The following is a 22610-nucleotide window of genomic DNA, read 5'->3' as shown; positions in this document are numbered from 1 at the left end:
TTATAAATAAGAGCAGAATGCTCTAAGAAAACACAATCTGTTTGTGGAACCTGAACGGGGAACCAAACTAGCAGGAGGTTCGCTGTTCACTCAGCGTCTTCCACATTTTGCTTCTTTACCACAAAACCCTCCCACCCTACAAATAAGGGAGAAGAACAGGGCACTGTACGGTGTCCACAACAAGTCGTGGGATATGAGAAGGCGGCACGGGCCAGAGGGGGTAACCTCAGGACCTGGTGCCCAAAAGTAGAATATTATGATGATATGTGATTATTGTTATCTCCATAACCATATCTGCACAATAAAATCCTACGGCCTTTTATTGCAAACACTTGACAACATGTTGTGAGTCAAATTATTTCGGGTGAGGGTTCGGGGTCGGCCAACAATAATGCATGCATATGGGTTCAGCGGTGAGAGAGATATGTTCCAGTGCATGACAGTTTCAGGATGATGAAGTCGAAGCATTTTATGCAGCAGAAGTTTGAACGAAATGTAGGTGTCGCTCGTAGGTATAAGAGCTTGCAGTTGTAGATTTCTGTACTGGATACGGGTCTGCCATGAGCCCGTAAAATTGACATATTTTTCACCCAACTGGTGTTCGCTTAAGTGGCATCAACGGTATGAATGGCTGCATCGGGCACTCTTGGCATACAACCGGCTCTTTGCCCGCTCACTTGGCTTTTCTAGAAGCGAAGGAATGCCATGAACTCTCCAGTTGGCATGACCAGTACATTAATGCGCCTGCTGCCTACATATGTGTGTTACAAAGGTTGCATCTTTCTAAGATATTCTCGTGTCACAAGTACACACCCAAACATGACTTACTCACGCTTTCAAACCTTTGAGCTGAATTCTGGTCATGCCTGCTGTTAAGAAGCCTGGAAGCTGGACATGTATAGCAGTCTTTGATATGTAGAACTAATTATTATTTCTGTTCTGAGGAATGTCTGTTCACATGTTACATGGATGGAGAGTAGCAACCATGTGTGTAGCTATATCATGCACGTATGCAAGCCTGCTATGTCTAAATACAGAAAGCCAGACAGTGGGGGTCATTACGAGGTTGGAGGTAACCATGGCGCTATTAGCGACATGGCTGCCTCCAAAACCTCACTGACTCCGCCCTGGTGAATGGAGCTATTACCACCCCATTCCAAGGCTGGTGGGGCGGTAATTCCCCATTCACCAGGGCCCTTCCCCATTCCCATTTGAGCCCCCATAGGGCTCAATGGGAATGGGGAAGGCGCTAATAACAGTACCGCCAATTGCTGTACCGTTATTAGCTCTAAGGTCCCTTTGCGATTCCTGTCCTTAACGCCTGGTAAAATCAGGCATTAAGGGAGGACCCACAAAGGGAACTCGTAGTAGGGCGGTAAGGGATTACCGGTACCGGTGCCCGTACCGGTACCGGTAATCCCTTACTGCCCGGGTCGTAATGAGGCCCAGTGCCCCTTTGACATGTGCTGGTCTTTATAAAAAGGAAGCCTTTGAGACAGACCTGAGCTCCTGTAAATCCCTTGGGCATGAGTTGGATTGTATCTGCCATGTTAGTGATCGAAGGTCCTACATTCAGCGCCCCTCCCCACATATACCTTACTTTCCCTCAATAACCCAGCAATTATCCCCTCTTCTTTGCCAATCCCTTACCCTCCCTACTTCTTTATTTATCACCGTCTCCCTTCCCTCTAGCCCTCTTCAACTCCTTCTGACTCCCTTTCTCTCTTCATGAAGGACTCACCTCTCTCTTTCTCCCTTCTCACTCGTACCCCTTCATCTCTCTTTCTCTCTCTCTCCCAGGACAATGGGAACATCCCATTTGACATTCTCCAAGCTCTTATCAAGTATTCAGAACGTTTGGACAACAGCTCCCAGGCAGTGACAAGCATTTCTCTTCTGTGAGCAATTCATGAATGCTCTAAGCAGTGAGTGAAACTGCATAGAAAATGTTCACTGATCAGTGGTGGACTGGCCTGCAGGCCCGGTAGGCCTCTGCACCATGGTCCTCTGTTGTGTGCATATTGAGGATGTCTGCTCCTCTTCCCTGCCCCCAAAACACTCTTATTTATTTATTTATTAAAACACTCTTTCTTCCATCTCTCCTCATCTCCCACATCCCCTGGAAGTAAACATGTTTGATAAAGGCTCAAGTTTGTCATTCCTGGCTCTTCACAAATGTTAAATGCCAGTGTGTTCTTATGTTTAACTACATTGTAATCCCTATACAGAGACAAGTGTGCTCCACAACTTACTATGTGTTCCTATTGTTTTCTAAATTGTCTTGTGAGAGGATCCAACAATCCTTCTTAGTGTGGTTGGACTTGCCCACTGGGTGTAATATGGAGCCCCTTTGAAGAACGTGTCCAGGGCCACCTTTGGTTCTGTCAACCCTTGTCACTGAAGTTCTGTTTAGCTATTTTACATGCCCTATCAATGACTGGGTAAGGCTTTAGAAAATGCTAAAAATGGAATGTTGGATGTAGTAGACTTGCATATTCAGTGGCTAGGGCAGTCTCTTCCTCACACACCTTCTGGCACTCCCTCTTCCTCCTCGCTGTTGTCCTACCTTTCTTTCTATTACCCTTCCCACCCATTTAATCGTCTGCTCACATGGATATGAACTCTTTCTCACAACTCTTATTTCCTTTTGTAGCCAAGAAGATTGTGAAGAAAAAGGTGAAGGTGATAAAGACAGTGAAGAAGGTGAAGAAGCAGAAAGAGTTGCCGGCCACTGACGGGCAGGGAAAAGCAGAGCGTATGTATAATATGTCGTAGAAAAATGTTGCTGTTCTGAAATTCAACCACTCTCATGACAGAACTGGCATGACATGTCTTGTAATCTTAAAAAAGATCTCCTATCTAAAAATCAAATACAAAAACAATCCCATCACACTGTAACCACCAATTCGCCCCTATGTGTTGCCAAGACTCAGGAAGGAGATATAGACCACAGCAGCAAACAAACATGGATGCGTCTCCACCTGTCAGCTGTGATTAGAACTGGGCACTGTGGCTCAAACCAAGGGCGGTCGCAGTCGTGAGTGCCAAATTCCAGTGAGTGTGGCATCGAGGATTACTTGGTGGCAGCCACCAGTTGGCAAGATGTCCATGATAGTGGTGACACAGTCTAGGGTGGCATTCGCCACCCTAAAGTTCAGGTAAAACCTGTTTGCATAGACTTTTCCTGAAACTATATTACTAATAACTCTCAACTCACCAGACATATTTGGAAGGTATGGGCCCCTAAAATCTGGACACTTTGGTGAAAATGCATTAAATGGTTCAAATGTTATTAAGAAAATAAGAAACTGTTTTTCACCTACTCCCATTCATTTTCTCATAGAGAAAAAGGTGATTGCTCCCGTTGAATACCCGTAGCGTAAAAACTGTTGGCCGGATTTCTACCAATATGAGACAAGTTGGGCACAAAGCGTTACACATGTGCCTTTTGTTGGTTAGGTGGAAATCCATCCAGTAATTTTTAAAATGTTTTAACATATTCGCTAGAGAAAGGGGTGATTCATGTCCCCAAACATTTTTATATATCTCCCATGGTGCATTGCAACATAGAGGCTTTTCAGAAATGATAACCTGCTATTCTATTTTTGGGAGGGATTCCTGTGATAATCCAGAGAGAAGCTGACGAAGGAAAGGGCACAAACAGACATTTGGAGGAGGAAAAAGGATGGTTTCTTATCAGGCTAGTGGTGGGGGGTGGGGAAGATGACCATAACTGCATTATGTGAGTTAATGGGGAGGGGGGGCTGGGGAGCCCATTAGGTCTAGAACATTTTCTTCTTACAGGGGAATCCCTGCGTGAACCTCACGAGATTCCTCTGCAATGTCAAATGCTGCGCTCAGAAAAGACAATGCGTCGCGCAAACCAGAAAGTGAGGAAGGGGAGGCATAGTGCCAGTGGGGACAGGGAAGACTATTACATTTACGAGCTGGTTCCCATTGTGGCAGAAATCGGCAAACCTGTTACCGCATGAATCGGCATATGGTGCATTACCGTGGGAGTGACTGCCACAGATTGCCTAGCATTTCGGTGCTGAGGGAAGGAAAGAGACTGATATGTTTGGGATATTTCTTCCTTGTGAAAGATAGTGAGCTAAAGACTCTGGGTAAGTCTCTCGTAACCAGGACCCCCCCTGTTAATTTGCATGTTTAAGTAACTTTGGGTCTCACCCTAAATTATTAGGGGAATCCAGACGTGGACCCCTTGCTCACTATTCTTAGAGAGGCACAGCTCCACCCTACTGATGAGGTCCAAGCAGACCGAAACACGTGTCTGGGGTTGCTCTTGGTACTCTTGTTCAGAGGAGAATTGCCTAGCATTTCGGTGCTGAGCTGCCCGGGTAAGTCTTTCATAACCAGGACTAATGTCTGGCAGAGGGACTCCCAGGACCCCCTTTGTTAATTTGCATATTTAAGTAACTTTGGGTCTCACCCTAAGTTACTTGTTGAATCCAGACGTGGACCCCTTGCTCACTATTCTTAGAGAGGCAAAGCTCCACCCTACTGATGAGGTCCAACCAGACCGAAACACGTGTCTGGGGTTGCTGTTGGTACTCTTGTTCAGAGGAGAATTGCCTAGCACTTCGGTGCTGAGCTGCCCGAGGGAAGGACAGAGACTGATATGTTTGGGATATTTCTTCTCTGTGAAAGATAGTGAGCTAAAGACTCTAGGCAAGTCTCTCGTAACCAGGACTAATGTCTGGGAGATGGACTCCCAGGATCCCCCCCTTGTTAATTTACAGAAGTAGAGGATGGTATCAATTTTACCAGTGACTGTTATCATGATAAATGATCACAGGAATGAAAGGGAGCGGGGGGAGAGTGCATTGACCAATAGCCTATGGGTCTTTGAACCTCACCATAGTCATTTTAACCAGGACAGAGGTGGGATCTGGTAACTTACTAGGCAGGGAAATATGGGTCTTTTCTAATAATTGGTGCAACATTTACAGTTGACCCTGAGTACACCCGCCATGGCCCACTGTCTTTGTAAATAATGAGCACAACATGGACAGTGGACATGTGGACACAGCCTAAGGCCATTGCCTCTGGACCATGAGGTCGCTAGGTACGGTCCTCTGTCTCTTTTGATAATTGGTGTAACATGTATAGTGGACATGGCCGGCTATGGTCAGTGGACTATGAAGCAGCACGCCACGGACTGCTGATTTAAAAAAAATAATTAGTGCAAGATGGAGAATGGACATGGCATAGGGCGTGGCAGATGGGATATGGTTAGTTACTAGTGGGGAGGGTATGGCCAGTGGCTGGTAGGCAGAGGCCACTAAGGCCATCACAAGTGACCTTCCCTCTTTTTAAATAATTAGTGCAATATGTACAGTGACCAGGGGCCGAAAGCCGTAGCAACTGCCATCGCCAGAGTGCCCTGAAGAAGATATAGTGTTACACAAGCTTTGAAAGTCAGTGAAACACTTTAAGAATCCAAAAGATGATCCGATTACATGCAATAAAACCCTTACATTCAGCAGGTGTGGGAAGAGAGCACCATTGTAACCCCGAGTGCCCCCCACTCAGTCTGCAAAGCTGGAGAGAGTGGTGTTTTTGCAGCTCTGAAAGTGCAGGTGGGGGATGGAGTAGAGTGGGCGAGTGAAATCAGCTGTTAACCATTCATGTGGGGGTAACAATAGGGGGCTGTTTAGAGCCCCTCATTCACTGGGCAGTATTATCGCAGGTGAGAAAGTTGCTGGTGATGAGAATATAATTATCACACACAGCTGTGAAGTATAAACATGCTGGTAAAGCATAGAAGAAATGTCAGCAGAAGAAAGGGAGAGGTGCTGACATGTCAGCAGAGGGAAGGGAGAGGTACCGAGATGTCAGCAGAGGAAAGGGAGAGGTGCTGGCATGTCAGCAGAGGGAAGGGAGAGGTACTAACATGTCAGCAGAGGGAAGGGAGAGGTGCTGACATGTCAGCAGAGGGAAGGTAGAGGTGCTGACATGTCAGCAGAGGGAAGGGAGAGGTACTAAGATGTCAGCAGAAGGAGGGGGTGCTGACATGTCAGCAGAGGGAAGGGAGAGGTACTAACATGTCAGCAGAGGGAAGGGAGAAGTGCTGACATGTCAGCAGAGGGAAGGGAGAGGTACTGAGATGTCAGCAGAGGGAAGGGGGAGGTGCTGACATGTCAGAGGAGGGAAGGGAGAGATACTGAGATGTTAGCAGAGGAAAGGGAGGGGTGCTGAGATGTCAGCAGAGGGAATGGAGAGGTGCTGGCATGTCAGCAGAGGGAAGGGAGAGATACTGAGATGTCAGCAGAGGAAAGGGAGGGGTGCTGAGATGTCAGCAGAGGGAAGGGAGAGGTGCTGACATGTCAGCAGAGGAAGGGAGGGGTATGTCAGCAGAGGGAAGGAGAGTTGCTGAGATGTCGGCAGTGGGTAGGGAGAGGTACTGAGATGTCAGCAGAGGGAAGGGAGAGGTGCTGAGATGTTGGCAGTGGGAAGGGAGAGTTAACAAGATGTCAGTTAAGGGAAGGGAGAGGTGCTGAGATGTCGGCAGAGGGAAGGGAGAGGTGTTGACATGTCAGCAGAGGGAAGGGAGAGGTGCTGACATGTCAGCAGAGGGAAGGGAGAGGTGCTGAGATGTAAGCAAAGGGAAGGGAGAGGTGCTGACATGTCAGCAGAGGGAAGGGATAGGTGCTGAGATGTCAGCGGAGGGAAGAGAGAGGTGCTGAGATGTAAGCAGAGGGATGGAAGAGGTGCCGAGATGTCAGCAGAGAGAAGGGAGAGGAGCCGAGATGTCAGCAGAGGGAAGGGAGAGGTGCTGAGATGTCAGCAGAGGGAAGGGAGAGGTGCTGCAATGTCAACAGAGGGAAGGGAGAGGTGCAGGGATGTCAGCAGATGGAAAGGAGATGCTGAGATATCAGCGGAGGGAAGGGAGAGGTGCTGATATGTCAGCAGAGGAAAGGGAGAGGGCTGAGATGTCAAGAGGGGGAAGAGAGAGGTGCTGACATGTCAGCAGAGGGAAGGGAGAGGTGCTGAGATGTAAGCAGAGGGAAGGGAGAGGTGCTGAGATGTCAGCAGAGGGAAGGGGAGGTGCTGAGATGTCAGCAAAGGGAAGGGAGTGGTGCTGTGATGTCAACAGAGGGAAGGGAGAGGTGCAGGGATGTCAGCAGATGGAAAGGAGAGGTGCTGAGATGTCAGCAGAGGGAAGGGAGAGGTGCTAAGATTTCAGCAGAGGGAAGGGAGAGGAGCTGAGATGTCAAGAGGGGGAAGAGAGAGGTGCTGACATGTCAGCAGAGGGAAGGGAGAGGTGCTGAGATGTAAGCAGAGGGAAGGGAGAGGTGCTGACATGTCAGCAGAGGGAAGGGAGAGGTGCTGACATGTCAGCAGAGGGAAGGGGGAGGTGCTGAGATGTCAGCCGAGGGAAGGGAGAGGTGCTGACATGTCAGCAGAGGGATGGATGAGGTACTAACATGTCAGCAGAGGGAAGGGAGAAGTGCTGACATGTCAGCAGAGGGAAGTGAGAGGTACTGAGATGTCAGCAGAGGGAAGGGGAGGTGCTGAGATGTCAGCAGAGGGAAGGGAGTGGTGCTGTGATGTCAACAGAGGGAAGGGAGAGGTGCAGGGATGTCAGCAGATGGAAAGGAGAGGTGCTGAGATGTCAGCAGAGGGAAGGGAGAGGTGCTGAGATTGCAGCAGAGGGAAGGGAGAGGGGCTGAGATGTCAAGAGGGGGAAGAGAGAGGTGCTGACATGTCAGCAGAGGGAAGGGAGAGGTGCTGAGATGTAAGCAGAGGGAAGGGAGAGGTGCTGACATGTCAGCAGAGGGAAGGGAGAGGTGCTGAAATGTCAGCAGAGGGAAGGGAGTGGTGCTGTGATGTCAACAGAGGGAAGGGAGAGGTGCAGGGATGTCAAGAGGGGGAAGAGAGAGGTGCTGACATGTCAGCAGAGGGAAGGGAGAGGTGCTGGGATGTAAGCAGAGGGAAGGGAGAGGTGCTGACATGTCAGCAGAGGGAAGGGAGAGGTGCTGACATGTCAGCAGAGGGAAGGGGTAGGTGCTGAGATGTCAGCCGAGGGAAGGGAGAGGTGCTGACATGTCAGCAGGGGGAAAGGAGAGGTACTGACATGTCAGCAGAGGGAAGAGAGAAGTCTGACATGTCAGCAGAGGGAAGGGAGATGTGCTGAGATGTCAGCAGATTGAAGGGGGAGGTGCTGACATGTCAGCAGAGGGAAGGGAGCGGTGCTGAGATGTCAGCAGAGGGAAGGGAGAGGTGCTGATATGTCAACAGAGGGAAGGAGGGGTGCTGAGATGTCGGCAGTGGGAAGCAAGAGGTACTGAGATGTCAGCAGAGGGAAGGGAGAGGTGCTGAGATGTTGGCAGTGGGAAGGGAGAGGTACCGTGATGTCAGATGAGGGAAGGGAGAGGTGCTGAGATGTCGGCAGAGGGAAGGGAGAGGTGCTGACATGTCAGCAGAGGGAAGGGAGAGGTGCTGACATATCAGCAGAGGGAAGGGATAGGTGCTGATATGTCAGCAGAGGGAAGAGAGAGGTGCTGAGTATAAGTAGAGGGATGGAAGAGGTGCTGAGATGTCAGCAGAGAGAAGGGAGAGGAGCTGAGATGTCAGCAGAGGGAAGGGAGAGGTGCTGAGATTTCAGCAGAGGGAAGAAAGAGGGGCTGAGATGTGAACTGGGGGAAGAGAGAGGTGCTGACATGTCAGCAGAGGGACGGGAAAGGTGCTGAGATGTAAGCAGAGGGAAGGGAGAGGTGCTGAGATGTAAGCAGAGGGAAGGCAGAGGAGCTGAGATGTCAGCAGAGGGCAGGGAGAGGTGCTGAGATGTCAGCAGAGGGAAGGGAGAGGTGCTGAGATGTTGGCAGAGGGAAGGGAGAGGTACTGAGATGTCAGCAGAGGGAAGGGGAGGTGCTGAGATGTCAGCAGAGGGAAGGGAGTGGTGCTGCGATGTCAACAGAGGGAAGGGAGAGGTGCAGGGATGTCAGCAGACGGAAAGGGAGAGGGCTGATATGTCCACAGAGGGAATGGAGAGGTGCTGAGATTTCAGCAGAGGGAAGAAAGAGGGGCTGAGATGTGAACCGGGGGAAGAGAGAGGTGCCGACATATCAGCAGAGGGACGGGAAAGGTGCTGAGATGTAAGCAGAGGGAAGGGAGAGGTGCTGAGATGTAAGCAGAGGGAAGGCAGAGGAGCTGAGATGTCAGCAGAGGGCAGGGAGAGGTGCTGAGATGTCAGCAGAGGGAAAGGAGAGGTGCTGAAATGTCGGCAGAGGGAAGGGAGAGGTGCTGAGATGTAAGCAGAGGGAAGGGAGAGGTGCTGAGATGTCGGCAGAGGGAATGGAGGGGTGATGAGATATCAGCATAGGGAAGGTGGAGTGGAGGTAGCATATGTCAACAGAGGAAAAGGAGAGGGGATAGGATGTCAGCAGAGGAAGGGAGAGGTGCTGAAATGTCAGCAGAGGTGCTGCACTGATTTCCCCGCAAATCAAAATGCATAATTTGTTCCGGGGTATAAGCATCTTTCTGTATCCAAATGGGTCTATTGCCCAGTGCATAAGGGTGCATTATGAGGTTAACAAACCCAAACATATTTATGTAGACCAAACATATGGTGCAACCTTACATATCATGAAAACATTGCAAAAAGGCCTGGTGTCAATTAAAATGTTTCATGACGCTTTTTAAAGGTGTTTCTGTGTGTCAGGAAAATGTGCACGTGGGCCTCTGAATTCTGTGGTCATTCACGTTGCTCAGGGGATGCACACGTGCTTGGGAGTAGGGCAGTAATGGGCGTTAATTGCTCACTAACGTAATGGTCCTGAGTGAAGTGAGTTTCCCTAGCAACAACTACTGGCTCTAATTAATCCTTAACACCACCCCCCCCTCCCAGTGGTAGAAGTGTACCGAAAAAAGTAGTGGAACTGTGGTCTGGTCAGGGGAGAAGGTAAACACATAGTAACACGTGACAAGAGTTGCTGCTGGGGCATTCCAATAGTCTAAGTGAATAGTAACTAAGCCTCCTATTACAACTTTACACTTGCACAAGGACATGAATGGACAAATCCTCTGTATAGAATGGTGAACATGGTTGTAAAAAGTAGAGGAATGGTAAGCATAAATGAATAAACGTAGTGGAACATTGCTCCCGACAGTTCCCGGTCAATTCGATCATTGCCTGCCACCCCCAAGCTCACTAATGCATTAGCCCCTAGCTTAGGGTAACCAGATTTAAAAAAACAAAAAACGGGCCGGCGAAAGACAGAGGTGGGACGACAATAAAACTGTAGTCTTACTTCTATGTCGCTGGCCTGTAGCAGAGGGCAGGGAGGGGGTGTGCACACAGGCACACTCCTCTCATTGGAGGAGAGCACCAGGGAGGGGAAGGGTGAGGAAATGGGGGCGTGAAAAGCATTTGCGCCCCCAATTACGAGCAGGAAAAGTTATGCCGGGACCCGATTTCGGGATTTCGGGACCGTAGCCAGCCAGCCTTCCAATCCCCAGACGGGGATTGGAAAATGAACAAACTCCCAGGACCTCCAGAACGGAGGATGATTTCCCCGGACTGTCCTGGGAAAACCGGGACATCTGGTCACCTTAACCTTGCTGGGTAGTTTTGCTACTGTTTTTCACTTTTGCACACCAAACTCTCAGTGTCAAACTATTAAAAAGCAAACCCTACTAAGATGGCCTCCAGGAACAGAAGCGGGGTCCCTTTGAAACCGAGACTCCCTAGGACAGGGGTCTTCAGTCTGTGGCTCTCCAGATGTTTTGAACTACAACTCCTATGATCTCTAATCATTGACTATGCTGGCTAGGGCTGATGGAAGCTGTAGCCCAAAACATCTGGAGAGCCAGAATCCTCATCTGGAGAGCCAGGAATACTGGTCTTCGCTGCTAAGAAGAATAATAATAAGTATAATATGATATGATGATGATGATATGATGATGATGAGTAGGGCCTATTAGTGAGGCAGGGATTAGAGAGAAGCTGGTGGCGTGCAGACACCTGGGGTCAGAGGAGAGGAGCAGCAAGTGCCAGTCACTGGGGCGATTACTTGAGAAGAGGCCACAATCAGGATTCTTAAAGGCAACTTTTGGCCATCTGTGGCTGCATTCAAAGGGCCCTGATTGGTCCCCCATCACCCACTCTTCCACTCCATGAGGTAATTGAAAATGAAAGTGTGTGCTTAGATTGAAGCAGCGTGGACGGGGTGGGCACCATTCAAAGCCATTTCACTACTTTGCAGGTGGAGGGTAAAGGAACCCAGGAGGCTCACTGTGCCTCAGCCACCTTCCTAGCTCTGTCAGTTCAGCATGCAGCCTGCATTTACATGAGACATAATGGATGCATGTGGTACAGGGGAAAAGCTTAGCCTTTCACTGCATGCCCCAGTAATGTGTGAAGACACGCTGTTTACCGATCAGGCGTCATAGTAGCTCATTTTCTTGTAGCTTGTACTTTGGCGGCGGGGAGTCGTTACGCTGACGCTGCAATGTACATGGCCCACTGCCACCAAATTTTCCACATTTGCCTGAAGGAATGCAAATGTGCAGGGCAATAGGTGGCATACAAGCCTGCACTAAGCAGGTAAGGGATAGTGATACAGGTCTTTGGCATGGCTACGGGGTCTGGCCTGAGTGCACATGACCCGGTCAAGGGGATAGATCTGCCGGGAACCTGTTAACCGTGGGGGGATATTGTCTCGGGAGGATAGCTCAGAGGCGATGTGCTCACCTTGGACGACAAGGAGCAGCACAGGTTCGATCCCCGGGTCTGCAGCTTAGAAACCTCTGGTTGTTAAGCGTGTTATAAATAACTTATCATCTCATGCATGGGGTTGTTTACGGTGCGCATCTTCTGTTCCATTCTGAGCAGCAGGAGCTGGAAGGGGGCATTGTGAATTGTGGTGGCATGTTGTTCCAGAGGAGAGGTGCATAGCTACAGATTTTAGGTGTTGAATGACCTTGCAGAGCCATATGCCCTGTAAATGCCATTATAAATGTGCCCACGTTTAAATAGTGTATCCCAGGAGTGGTAGACACTATGGCATCATCGGCAAACAAATTGTCATGTTAAGCTTCATCATTAAATCTCACCCCACAATATTAACTGGTGTCTCCTGTGAATACAATAAAGGTGGAGACACGTCACACTCTCTCACAGAGATTGGCATTTCATCAGTAAAAGGAATTCTACTTGTAGCTCCAGAGAAACCTTGCACATTCATGGCATTTCCCGATATTGGATATTTGCCCTCTCGTATACATGAGCGAGTTGCACCAGTGTCTACTAAAAAATAAAAGGATTTGCCTCCTATCAATACATCAACCCTCATTTCATCTTGGGTGTCTGGTGTTACCGACAGTATTGAACACATCAAGGCGCCCTGTGAGCTGTCCAATTGCGGATATATGCTCATCCCAGTACCTGTGAAAGGACTACCTCCCATCACAGTGGCACCTCCCATTCTAGGTGTCATTTGCTGTCCCGTGTTTGTGTTCTGCTGTATCTGCATGTTTGCACGTTGTGACTGTCCTTGTAGCGGATTCAATGGTGCTTGCTGTAATTGCTGTGTTTGCTGCATTTGCAGCGCTTGCTGTTGATACACTGTCTGATCTCGTGCAAACCCATTTCTAACTTGTGGGCTATGTGCCGCAGGGTAAGCTGTCCCCCCTCTTGAAAATGGCCCATTCTGTACATATCCTTGGCTTCCACAAACATGTGCGATGTGGCCTGTCATGCCACACGTCCAACATAATAGAGGCGGTCTTCTAATTTGCCCTCCTTGCATATTGTGGTTATCACTCTGCATATTCTGAAAGCCACTCTGATTATTTTGGAAGTTACCTCTCCCTCTGTAGCCCATTCCTTGGCCTCTCTGCATGAACCCATTTCCTCCTTGGTCCATCTGACGTTATTTATTTACCTGCTACGCACCCATAGGTTGCTGCATTCCCAGCCCTTCTCTGCTTGTCAAAACCGCCCCTTCTAGAGAGTATTTTGACAATTTTTCTGAACTAACATGGCTTTTTCAAGGTTCCTAGCTGCTTCCCGTTTCTTATTCTTTTCTTGCAGCAGTCGACAGTGATGCACTATAGTCAACTGTATTTCTGGCCATGGCCTTGCTTCCATACCCACTAATTTCTTGAGCTGCCTCTGCACTTGCTCCGGCAGTCCTTGACATAAAATGTGGTAAAATACTGCTATCGCTTTCCCCCAAGGCTCACGAGTTTCCAAAGTCAACTTTTCCTGAATATGTTGAATATAAGCAAGCAGATCTTCCCCTTCTTGCATCTTGAATGCCATGATTGCACCCATATCTAATGTGTCAGGATACTGCACCCTCATGGCTCCCCAAACATCTGCTCTGAAATTATTAAATGGTGCTCCGTCATGAGCTGTATTCTGCACCGTGACACTCGAATAACCTGCTCGTGTCCAAATGTCGCCAGCCCTCTCCCCATGAATGCCTGCCAGGAGACGCTTAACATCCTCTTTTGCTAGAGTATTCTATTCTGTCATTTTCTATAGCTCATAAATCCATTTTCCTGCACCCGCCAAGAAGCTGGGGAGTTTACATCTTAAATTATCCTTATCCATCTGTGGCCATGGGATATACTGTGGCCTAGCCCCTCCTTTATCTAATAGGGGGAACTGCGTATACCCAGATCCACCTTCGGCTCCCATTGCCTGCCTATCCATAGCAGGGACAATGGTTATGCAACACCTTCTTCCTACCAATGACCTTAGTCTGCTCACATATGGTGGCTATTACCCTTTCTCACTATGCGCTCGTCCTTTAGGGCGCTCGGGATAGGCTATAGGATCTGGAGTCCTATCCTTAGGTTGTTCTAGATCTGACCATCTTACTCCCTTGTCTGACAGCATGCATCCCTCAGGACCACATGCGTTTCCTGCCTCTTCCCCTTGCAAGGTTTCCCTTTCCTCGTCTGACATGTCTAAACCCCATCTGGTGTAGCTCTCGTTCTCTCCACCCTTGTTTAATGTCAGCCTGTCTAGAGACAGTGCTCTATGATCAAGACTAAATGCATCCTGCCCTTCACTTTGTGATTGGAAGACAAAAGACTGACTTCCCTTCCATCGGCTTTCCGATCGACTGCTTTCTCCTAAGTCTTGAGAGGCCTTATCGATCCTATCTCTGATGCTCCCTATGTCAAAACCTTCCTCTAGGGTTACCCTAGATGGTCCAGGAATTGCTTCCTTTAATGGAAGAAACTCCTCTATTGTTGCCCCATTGTATCGGTGCACATGGTTCCAATAACCCTGTTTGAATGTGCTCAATGTCACATTCCCGATGTCTCCATTTTCGATCTGTTTCTACATCTAATTCCCTTTGTTTTGTTGCCTCCCATCTAACTCTTTCTTCTTCCTCTAGTCTTTTGCCCTTCCTCATTTCATTTGCCCTTAGTTCTTCTTCTTCCTTTCATCTCTGTATTCTTTTATCTCTTAATTGCTGTGCTTCCTCTTCTTCTCTCTTTCCTTATTGTCTATCCCGTTCTTTTATTATTCTCTGCCTGTTGTCATATTTCTTTTGCTCCTCTGCTGTTTCTTTGCTGTTCTTCCTGATACATTTGTTCTCGCTGCTGTCTTTTCTTTCTCTTTCTCTTTCTCTTTCCTCAACCTTCTTTCTCGTTCCCTGTCTTTTTGATCTTGTTCGGCTTGATCTTCTCCTTGCCTGATTTCCTCAATGCTTTTCCCATCAAGTTTAAGCAATATCTGTCTACCCATCCATTCGTTCTGTACGAGCGTTATCTCGTCAGCTTTATCCTTATCCCCTTTCCGTCTCTTAAGCTCTCGTTCTATATCTGTGGTCACATTTGATTGTTAAATTTTATCCCCCTTGTTCTGCAAGGCCTTAAAGATATTTTCCTTTCTCTTACTCTCTTCTGAACTATCACCACTGCTATACACAGGTGGTTTGTATATTGGATCGCTATATCCTGTTGCTGCTTTCAGTTCCTTTAACGGATACAGTCCTATATTTTCTGTACAATCGCCGTTTACTTCCGGCGGAGTAGGCGGAACAGAAGGCTCAACACTTTTCTCCTTGCTCTGATTGAGCATCCATTCCTCAGGAGGCGGGTCCTCTTGCTTCTCCTGACACATCTTCCAGAGTTCTAAAATAGATCATCTTTCCTCTGATTTCTTTCCTGTGAGCACTACGTGCAAGTATGTGGTCATGTGCTGTAATACTGCTTTTGACAGTGATCTCCCTTGTGGCCATGGCATGAACATCTTGTCTGCTGTGCCCTTTACCTATTGTGCACTGTACTGTTTGATCTTGGGCATATGTTTTGGAAATATTTTACACATATGCATTAGTGGTGTGACTTCTCCCATTTGACAAGTCTCAATTGACTGTCTATACTTACCAGTGTTTACACAAAATACATTTCAGAAATATAACAAATATGAGCGTGCTCGAAAACTCACCGCCCAAAGCCTTTATTTCTCAAGAATTTCAATCTACCCTGCGGTCGGCGCCTTCAATGACCAAAGATAGATAACAACTCTTGCCTCTACACAACACAGTATATCCTTGCCGCTTTTCCAACACTTCTTCAAAACATAAAATTCACAAACATACAAACTAGTCGACTTTCATATGCATGTCATGACACCTCTTTTCACTTAGCACCTAAGATGCTCTGATAGGAGTTTGAATTGCCCCCTCTTTCACAGACCTGTCTGTGTGCAGCCTAGTTTTACTCACTTGGGTTTTGGAACAACACCTTCTACGTTCCTTGAGCGAGGAACCCGACTTTCAGATGCTTCACATTTCACTTTAACTCCTTATCATATATCTTTGATGCTCCTCGTCACACACACTAAAACAACCCCCCGTTACCTTATGTTACCACAATCCCATCCCCACAATTTTCCAGTATCCTCAGCCTACTCACCATTTGCTTTTCACCGCTAGGCCCTCAGTATCGTCTCCCCTCCTTCAATCCAGCCACTGCGGCCTTCAGTCCGCTCGGCACCTGTGGAAACCAGGAGGGATTTCGTCAAAGAGGGGCCCGTACCACCTGTATCTTCTTTACTTGCAAGTTGTCTATTTGGGTCGTTCCCCACAGGAAACTTTGCGTCCTTCCAGCTACATGGTCAACTAAATCGATAAATCTTTTATCTATACATCCTCTGCTACTACATGAACCCATTGACCTGCTGGTCCTTTAAGACGAGGTTGTGCTCTTATAGGATAATGGGGATGCGGAAGTCACTCAAACATCAATAATAAGATTGACTGAGGAAGTTGGCAAAAGGTTTAACTGTTTTATTAACAATTATCTAAAACAGGAGTACAACGGACATCGACAGACATCTCATGGCAAGGTCTCGACGATTTTCATAAAAAACATGCTTTTATGGTAAAAATTCAACATCATTGATATCACACTACGTGGCAAACTGTAAAATGTGGAAGGTCTACGGGAAATATCTACATATACGGGTTGCGATTGGATCTCTACTGTCAGGTGGGAAACTAAGCCCTCCTCTAGTGCAAGTCATCTTCATCATCACAAAATAAAGAACGATTCATTGAGTCTCAAACTATAGGGATCTTTGATACGTGGTGCTCTATAATTGGTTGGCACGCTTGTACCTTTCTGGAATATTCCACTCGCTAGCAGTGTACAAGCTGGTACCCCAGGTGCTGGGGGGTTGGACATTACCATTCTGCTCCACCTAATTAGTTAATCATCAATCATCACTTGCAAGTATCAGTGCTTCTGGGCAAAATAGGGAGTGTGCACAGGCTCTTATCTTCTGGTCTCTGTGTCGTCTGCTCAAGTCTATTTCCATCTAGGTCATGTGACTGAAGACCATGTTTTGAGCTTCTTCTTTGTATTTAATGGTATTAAAACGACTAAAACATGGCACTCATTGTCTTTGCTGCACCTTGGCAGAGGCTTGGCTCGTCTCTTGCATTCCGTTTGCCAGTTCTCGGCTGCCTTTTGACACTGGGCCAGACAAGCCTTCTTGGTTCTTTCTTGTTCGTCAGCTACTTTTGTTAACTGCGCCACATTTTGAGCTTCCCTACTCATGGGATCCCAGTTTGTTAAAACACGATGTGGAACATCCAGATTCTTATGCATGTACATACCTTGGTGGCACCGCCTCCAATCTATTCACTACGTATAGCCAGCCTTCACGAATGCTTGCTCTACTTGCATGACAGTGGGCCTCATTACACGGTAGGCGGTAACCATGGCGCTATTAGCGCCATGGTTGCCGCCGGTATTTTACCGTGTCCGCCTTGGTGGATGGCGGAATTACCGCCCTACTCCAAGGTGAGCGGGGGAGGTAATTCCCCATTCACCAAGGCTCTTCCCCATTCCCATTTTTGCCCCCATAGGGCTCAATGGGAATGGGGAAGGTGCTAATTGCGGTACCGTAATTAGCTACGAGGTCCCTTTGCGGCACCCTACTTTAACGGCTGGTAAAACCAGCCGTTAAAGTCGGGTCCCGCAAAGGGAACTCGTAGTAAGGCGGTAGGGGTTTACCTGTACCGATGCCCTTACCGGTACCGGTAAATCCCTAGCGCCTACCGTGTAATGAGGCCCAGTATCTGTACAATTATAAAACGGTTTCCATTTTCTTCCATGCTCCTTACACGCGTAATCTTCATTTTGCACAAAAAAGGTCACTCGATCCATTATTTCGTCATTGGATTCTATATGGTCTCTTTACTTTCATTTCTTTCATCTCTCCACGGTGTGTCACTTTACGTCATGTGACATCACCAGTCTCCTCTTTTATCCATCCTCTCCCGCTCTTCGGGGATCTTTCCCAGGAGACTGTCAGCTCTTTGTGGATAGAAAAGAATGGCTTTCTTAATGGGTACTTTGCTTCAAAGGTTGCTTGTGTTATTGGCATCATTACAGGTGTCTCTTTGTCACTATTTCCAGCTCCCAACATATAGGCAGGGTTGGGGCGGGACTTCTTGTAGAGGCTTTTGGCTCCTCCTCTACACATCAGGGGTGCAATCCAGTGAGCCCGATGCACAGGCAGCTTCCCACCTGACTCATCAGAGGTCCAATCCAGTGAACCTGATACACAGGCACCTTCCCACCTGACTCACCAGAGGTCCAATCCAGTGAGCCCGATGCACAGGCACCTTCCCACCTGACTCATCAGAGGTCCAATCCAGTGAGCCCAATTAATAGGCACCTTCCCACCTGACTCATCAGAGGTCCAATCCAGTGAGCCCAATTAACAGGCACCTTCCCACCTGGCTCTTCTGGGATCCAATCCAGTGAACCTGATGCACAGGCACCGTCCCACCTGACCCATCAGAGGTCCAATCCAGTGAACCTGATACACAGGCACCGTCCCACCTGACTCACCAGAGGTCCAATCCAGTGAGCCCGATGCACAGGCACCTTGTATTGCTTGCATTGTTTATTTATTTATAGAGCGTGCCAGGACATCAGGCATCTGCGCACTTGTAAAACAAAAACAAAAAAATTGGGTTACAGGTACACAAGTAAAAATGCAGTACAGTATAAAGGCAGTTTATAGAGGAATGAACAGGATAATTAAAAAATATACTTATATACAGTTCATAGGTGAGGACATCAGTGAGGTGCATGCATCAGTGGTCATTAGTGTGTAGTCAGTGTTTGACATTAGATTTAAAGGCAGGGAGGGAGGGTGTAACGTTCCGTACCCCCAAACATCAGGCACAGACCACCCTGCCCAAGGCGTTGGGTCCCATGGGGGCCTTGAAGGCCCCAAGGAATCTTGCAGGGGCTTCCTGGACTCGGTCCTGGCGCCGTTGGTGCCAGGCTCATACTGCCATCACCAACATGGCACGTTTCAGACCCAGAGAGGCACGTGCGAACCAATATGAGGCAGGGTGAAGGGATTATTTGCTGTGGGACTATTTGCTTGGGTGTGGTTGCTGGAACTACTTTTAGAAGACTATATAAGGCACACCCTTCATACGGAACACGCTACGCGTTATTCTGCACTGCTGCAGCGTAACGCTCACCGTGTCTCAAGCTCCGGACCAGCCATCAGCCACGCCCGTCCAGTTGTCTCGAGCTACCTGAAAAGAAGAGTGAGAAAGAAGAGCAGAACAAGATACTTACCAGTCTCTTCATTGCGGCCCCTCAGGAGTCCACGCTTCTTCAGAACTGAAAAGGAAAGAACACCAGATCAGCCTTGCAGACCACACGCTCTTCATCGCAGTTCAGCGCCGCATTAATACTTACCAGCGAACCATCGGAACGTCATCACTCGATCTCCGCTTCATCTTCTGATCGCCGTTCCGGGACTGCCGCATCTGTAAAACAGAAAGAAGACATCAGGTTAGCAGAGCAGTGAGAAGGCCTCATTCTGACTTATAATCCTGCACGAGGCAGCTCTCACCTGAAGGCAGCAATCCTCACGGGCTCACAATTCTTCATCACGCAGCCTTTGTTCAGGAGATTCCGCACCTGCAGAATACAAAAAGCAGCAGGTTAGTTGTGCAGAAAAAACAGTATCGGGTGAAAAGGCTTTTGCATAGCACTGGCGCAAATCTTACCTTCGGAAGCCAGCTACCAAGAACCTCGCTCCATCGTATGCACGAAGAGGGAATCTGTAAAGAAAGGTACAGAGTGAACTTTGCAACTTGAACTCTTAGCTATCCATATCTTTGGAATAAGACTTACCATAGAGTCACAGTTGTCTGGAACTTTCAATAGGATCAGTGAAGTAACTAGATCCTAGAACTACAACGCACCCCTGCGAACAGTGGCAGGACGGAGAGCCCGCTATTCGTAACTCAAAGGTGAGGTATAGCGGGGGGTGCAAGAGGACGCCACGGGAGGCGGGAGCTGCCCTCATCCACATGGTTGGGTAACCTGTGATTTACCTTTCTAGGCAAGCCTGCTTTCATATCGGAGGGCAGTACAAGACACCACTCACCACCAGATCATCCAGCTCCGTTCGGCGCCCCTGTGGAGATCAGGTGAGCGTAACAGAGGGTAATGCTCTTAAGACATCTGGTATAGAGTTCCAAAGTTGTGCTGCCAAGACTGGAAAGCTGGAGCCTCCTTTTTTTAAGTTTGAAATCAGGGATTCTAATGCTGTTAGAGTGTGCCTTTCTGATAGGTCGTTCTGATGTGTGTTTGATGAACCTCTCCGTCAGGTATATGGGTGCCTTATTGTTGAGGCATTTATACGTCAGATTTAGTGTTTTGTATTTGATTCTGTCTTTAATGGCGATTCATTGTTTGTCGGACCGTGCCGCTCGCTTGTATCCCTCCCTGCCTGTTAAATCTCTAATGTACAGCTTTGCCGTGATATGCCCGTTTCTTCATGATTGTCACTATTAATCTGCCACAACCGCCAATATTGTAATCTAACACTGACCCCTACTCAGAAACGAATAAGAGTGCTAGCTTGTAGACTCTTCCGTCACCTGACAATCCATCACTGCACCTTTAATGTAAAATATTGCCATTGCTGCAACTGTATTTATCCTGCCTTGACCTTGCTGAAACACTGCACCACTGCCTTAACCTCCCCAGCTGTCTTACTCATACCAGTATTGACTACAATACGTCTCGTCCTACATATATCTCTGCATTATTGCTTTCAATACCGTTGCGCTTGGCATAGCACTGCGAACGTTAACTTGAGCTTCTGCCAGGTTATCTCATCCCATTTGTTCCCGCACCTACCTTTCTTCCCTGGATATACCTGCGCTATCACATTTGTGTCACACTTCCATCAATCTACTATCCTGACAGCATTCCCTCACCTCGGAATAAATTGCGCCCAGCTTGCTATCGTACTAATCACTGCGCTACCATGCTCTGCATTCCCCACTCACACTGTTAGCTTTCGCACGTAATTGTGCTCTGTTCATCTGGCTGCCTTGCATTCACTTAGGTTGCTGTTAATACATGGCTTACATTTAACCGAGCATATCTGCCATTTGCACCTGTTGTTAGCCTTCTCCGTGATGTTTGCATGTGCCCTGTAACTGCGTATACACTCACTTACGTTGATATGATCATTTAGCTGCCTTCTGTACCAATTATGTGCAACTGCACCAGCCTATAGCATTACGCATGAAGTAGATAATTCATATTGTATGTTGCCCACCACACCTATTGCATTGAGACAGTTCTTAACATACATCAAACTAGCATTACGTACCAGCACCAGTGCTTATCCTCCCTTACCACACCATGGCAGGCATTTTTGCCATTCATACTAGCCCATGATATCAACTGTTGCACGGCAACAACACTAAGGAGATCTTAGAAAACCTTAGCCTACTGTGCTACACAGCCTACTACACAGTTGGCACCCTCTCACCAGAACTTAGCCACGCTCACAACTCTGATCACCATCAAAGCTTTATTCCTCACCTTAACTACACTCCCTTTTAACACCATGGCCGCACCCAATGCCATTTAAACTTATCCATGGCTACTAAACTACTGCTTGCCATTAATGTCCCGCCAACTACCTTCCTACCTCAGTTGAAGGCAACTGCTCGAAACCAAATAACCAAAAATCACTCTTACCAACACATCCATTAATTATCCTCAAGCAAAAGATAACTGACATTAGGAGTGACTATACTCAACAACCCTTAGTACCATATTGGACCCTTCACTCTACCAACAAGCCTCAATCCAGCAGCCATGTACTACCAAACGGAGAAACCATAGACTAGGCACTAGATTTACTAAGCCATTGTCCATCTACTTAAAAGAGCACAACCAGCCACTGCTGAAGCTGTTTGGTCACAACCTACCTAACTCCAAATCTACCCCTAACTCTAAATGTCTGTCCAGCACTCACAGAGTCGCTGGGACCACCACACCCACTAGTAAAGGCCCAACCAAGGAAAATCTTAAAATTAGAGGCACCCTCATCAATGCTCGATCCCTTGTTGCCCATGCCTCTGAAAGTGCCAACATCATCACTTGCAACAAACTAGACTTCCTAGCTGTCACCGAAACATGGCTCCACAAAGCACCCGGGCCTGCCATAGCTCTAGCTTATCCAGTCAACTATGCAATCATTCGAAAAGATAGAGAAACATCCGAAGGGGGTGGCCTAGCTTTCATCTGCAAATCACCCTAGCTATCAAAGAAATAAAACCTTTGCCCTCCCATCAGCCGAGTTACTCTCAATTAAGATTGGGGTATCTCCCTCACGTACCATCACCATACATGTGATCTACAGACCTCCTGGCCCGCTTGGATCATTTGAAGAAGATATAACGTCTCTTATGAACACTAACGTTAAACTTGGTTCCCAAATCATCTTACTTTGTGATTTCAACTTGGGCCTCAACGACCCTAAAGACCAGAATGCCACTATCCTAGCAAACACTATTGCTGAAGCTGGCCTCACCATCAGAAACACTGTACCTACTCATACCAAAGGACGTACCTTGGTCTGGGTTGCAGACATCAACTGCACCATTTGTATTACTGCTACCGAACCTTGTGTATGGACAGACCACCACCTGATCTCGCTCACTATCCAAGACAGCCCCCAACCTATCGCAAATAAGCCGATGGCTCCACCTGCCCTAACCAGACGTAAAAAGAATATAAATGTTGCTAACCTCCTACCTCTGATTCAACCT

General features: G+C 47.8%; 1 protein-coding gene across 1 annotated transcript in view; it reads left to right on the top strand.

Annotated features, from left to right (window-relative positions):
• The window catches only part of LOC138516918 (probable carboxypeptidase X1), a 547949-nt gene that overhangs the window by 144872 nt on the left and 380467 nt on the right, over positions 1–22610 (top strand). The window contains exon 2 of the mRNA XM_069632377.1: positions 2654–2755. Within this exon, the coding sequence (XP_069488478.1) occupies positions 2654–2755 (102 nt within the window). The remainder of the gene's footprint in view (positions 1–2653; positions 2756–22610) is intronic.

This window comes from Ambystoma mexicanum, chromosome 6q (assembly GCF_040938575.1).
Source record: "Ambystoma mexicanum isolate Mex_15411 chromosome 6q, UKY_AmexF1_1, whole genome shotgun sequence".
Lineage (NCBI taxonomy): Eukaryota > Metazoa > Chordata > Amphibia > Caudata > Ambystomatidae > Ambystoma > Ambystoma mexicanum.
Note: the sequence above shows the minus strand (reverse complement) of the source record. Positions and strands in the feature narration are given on the sequence as shown.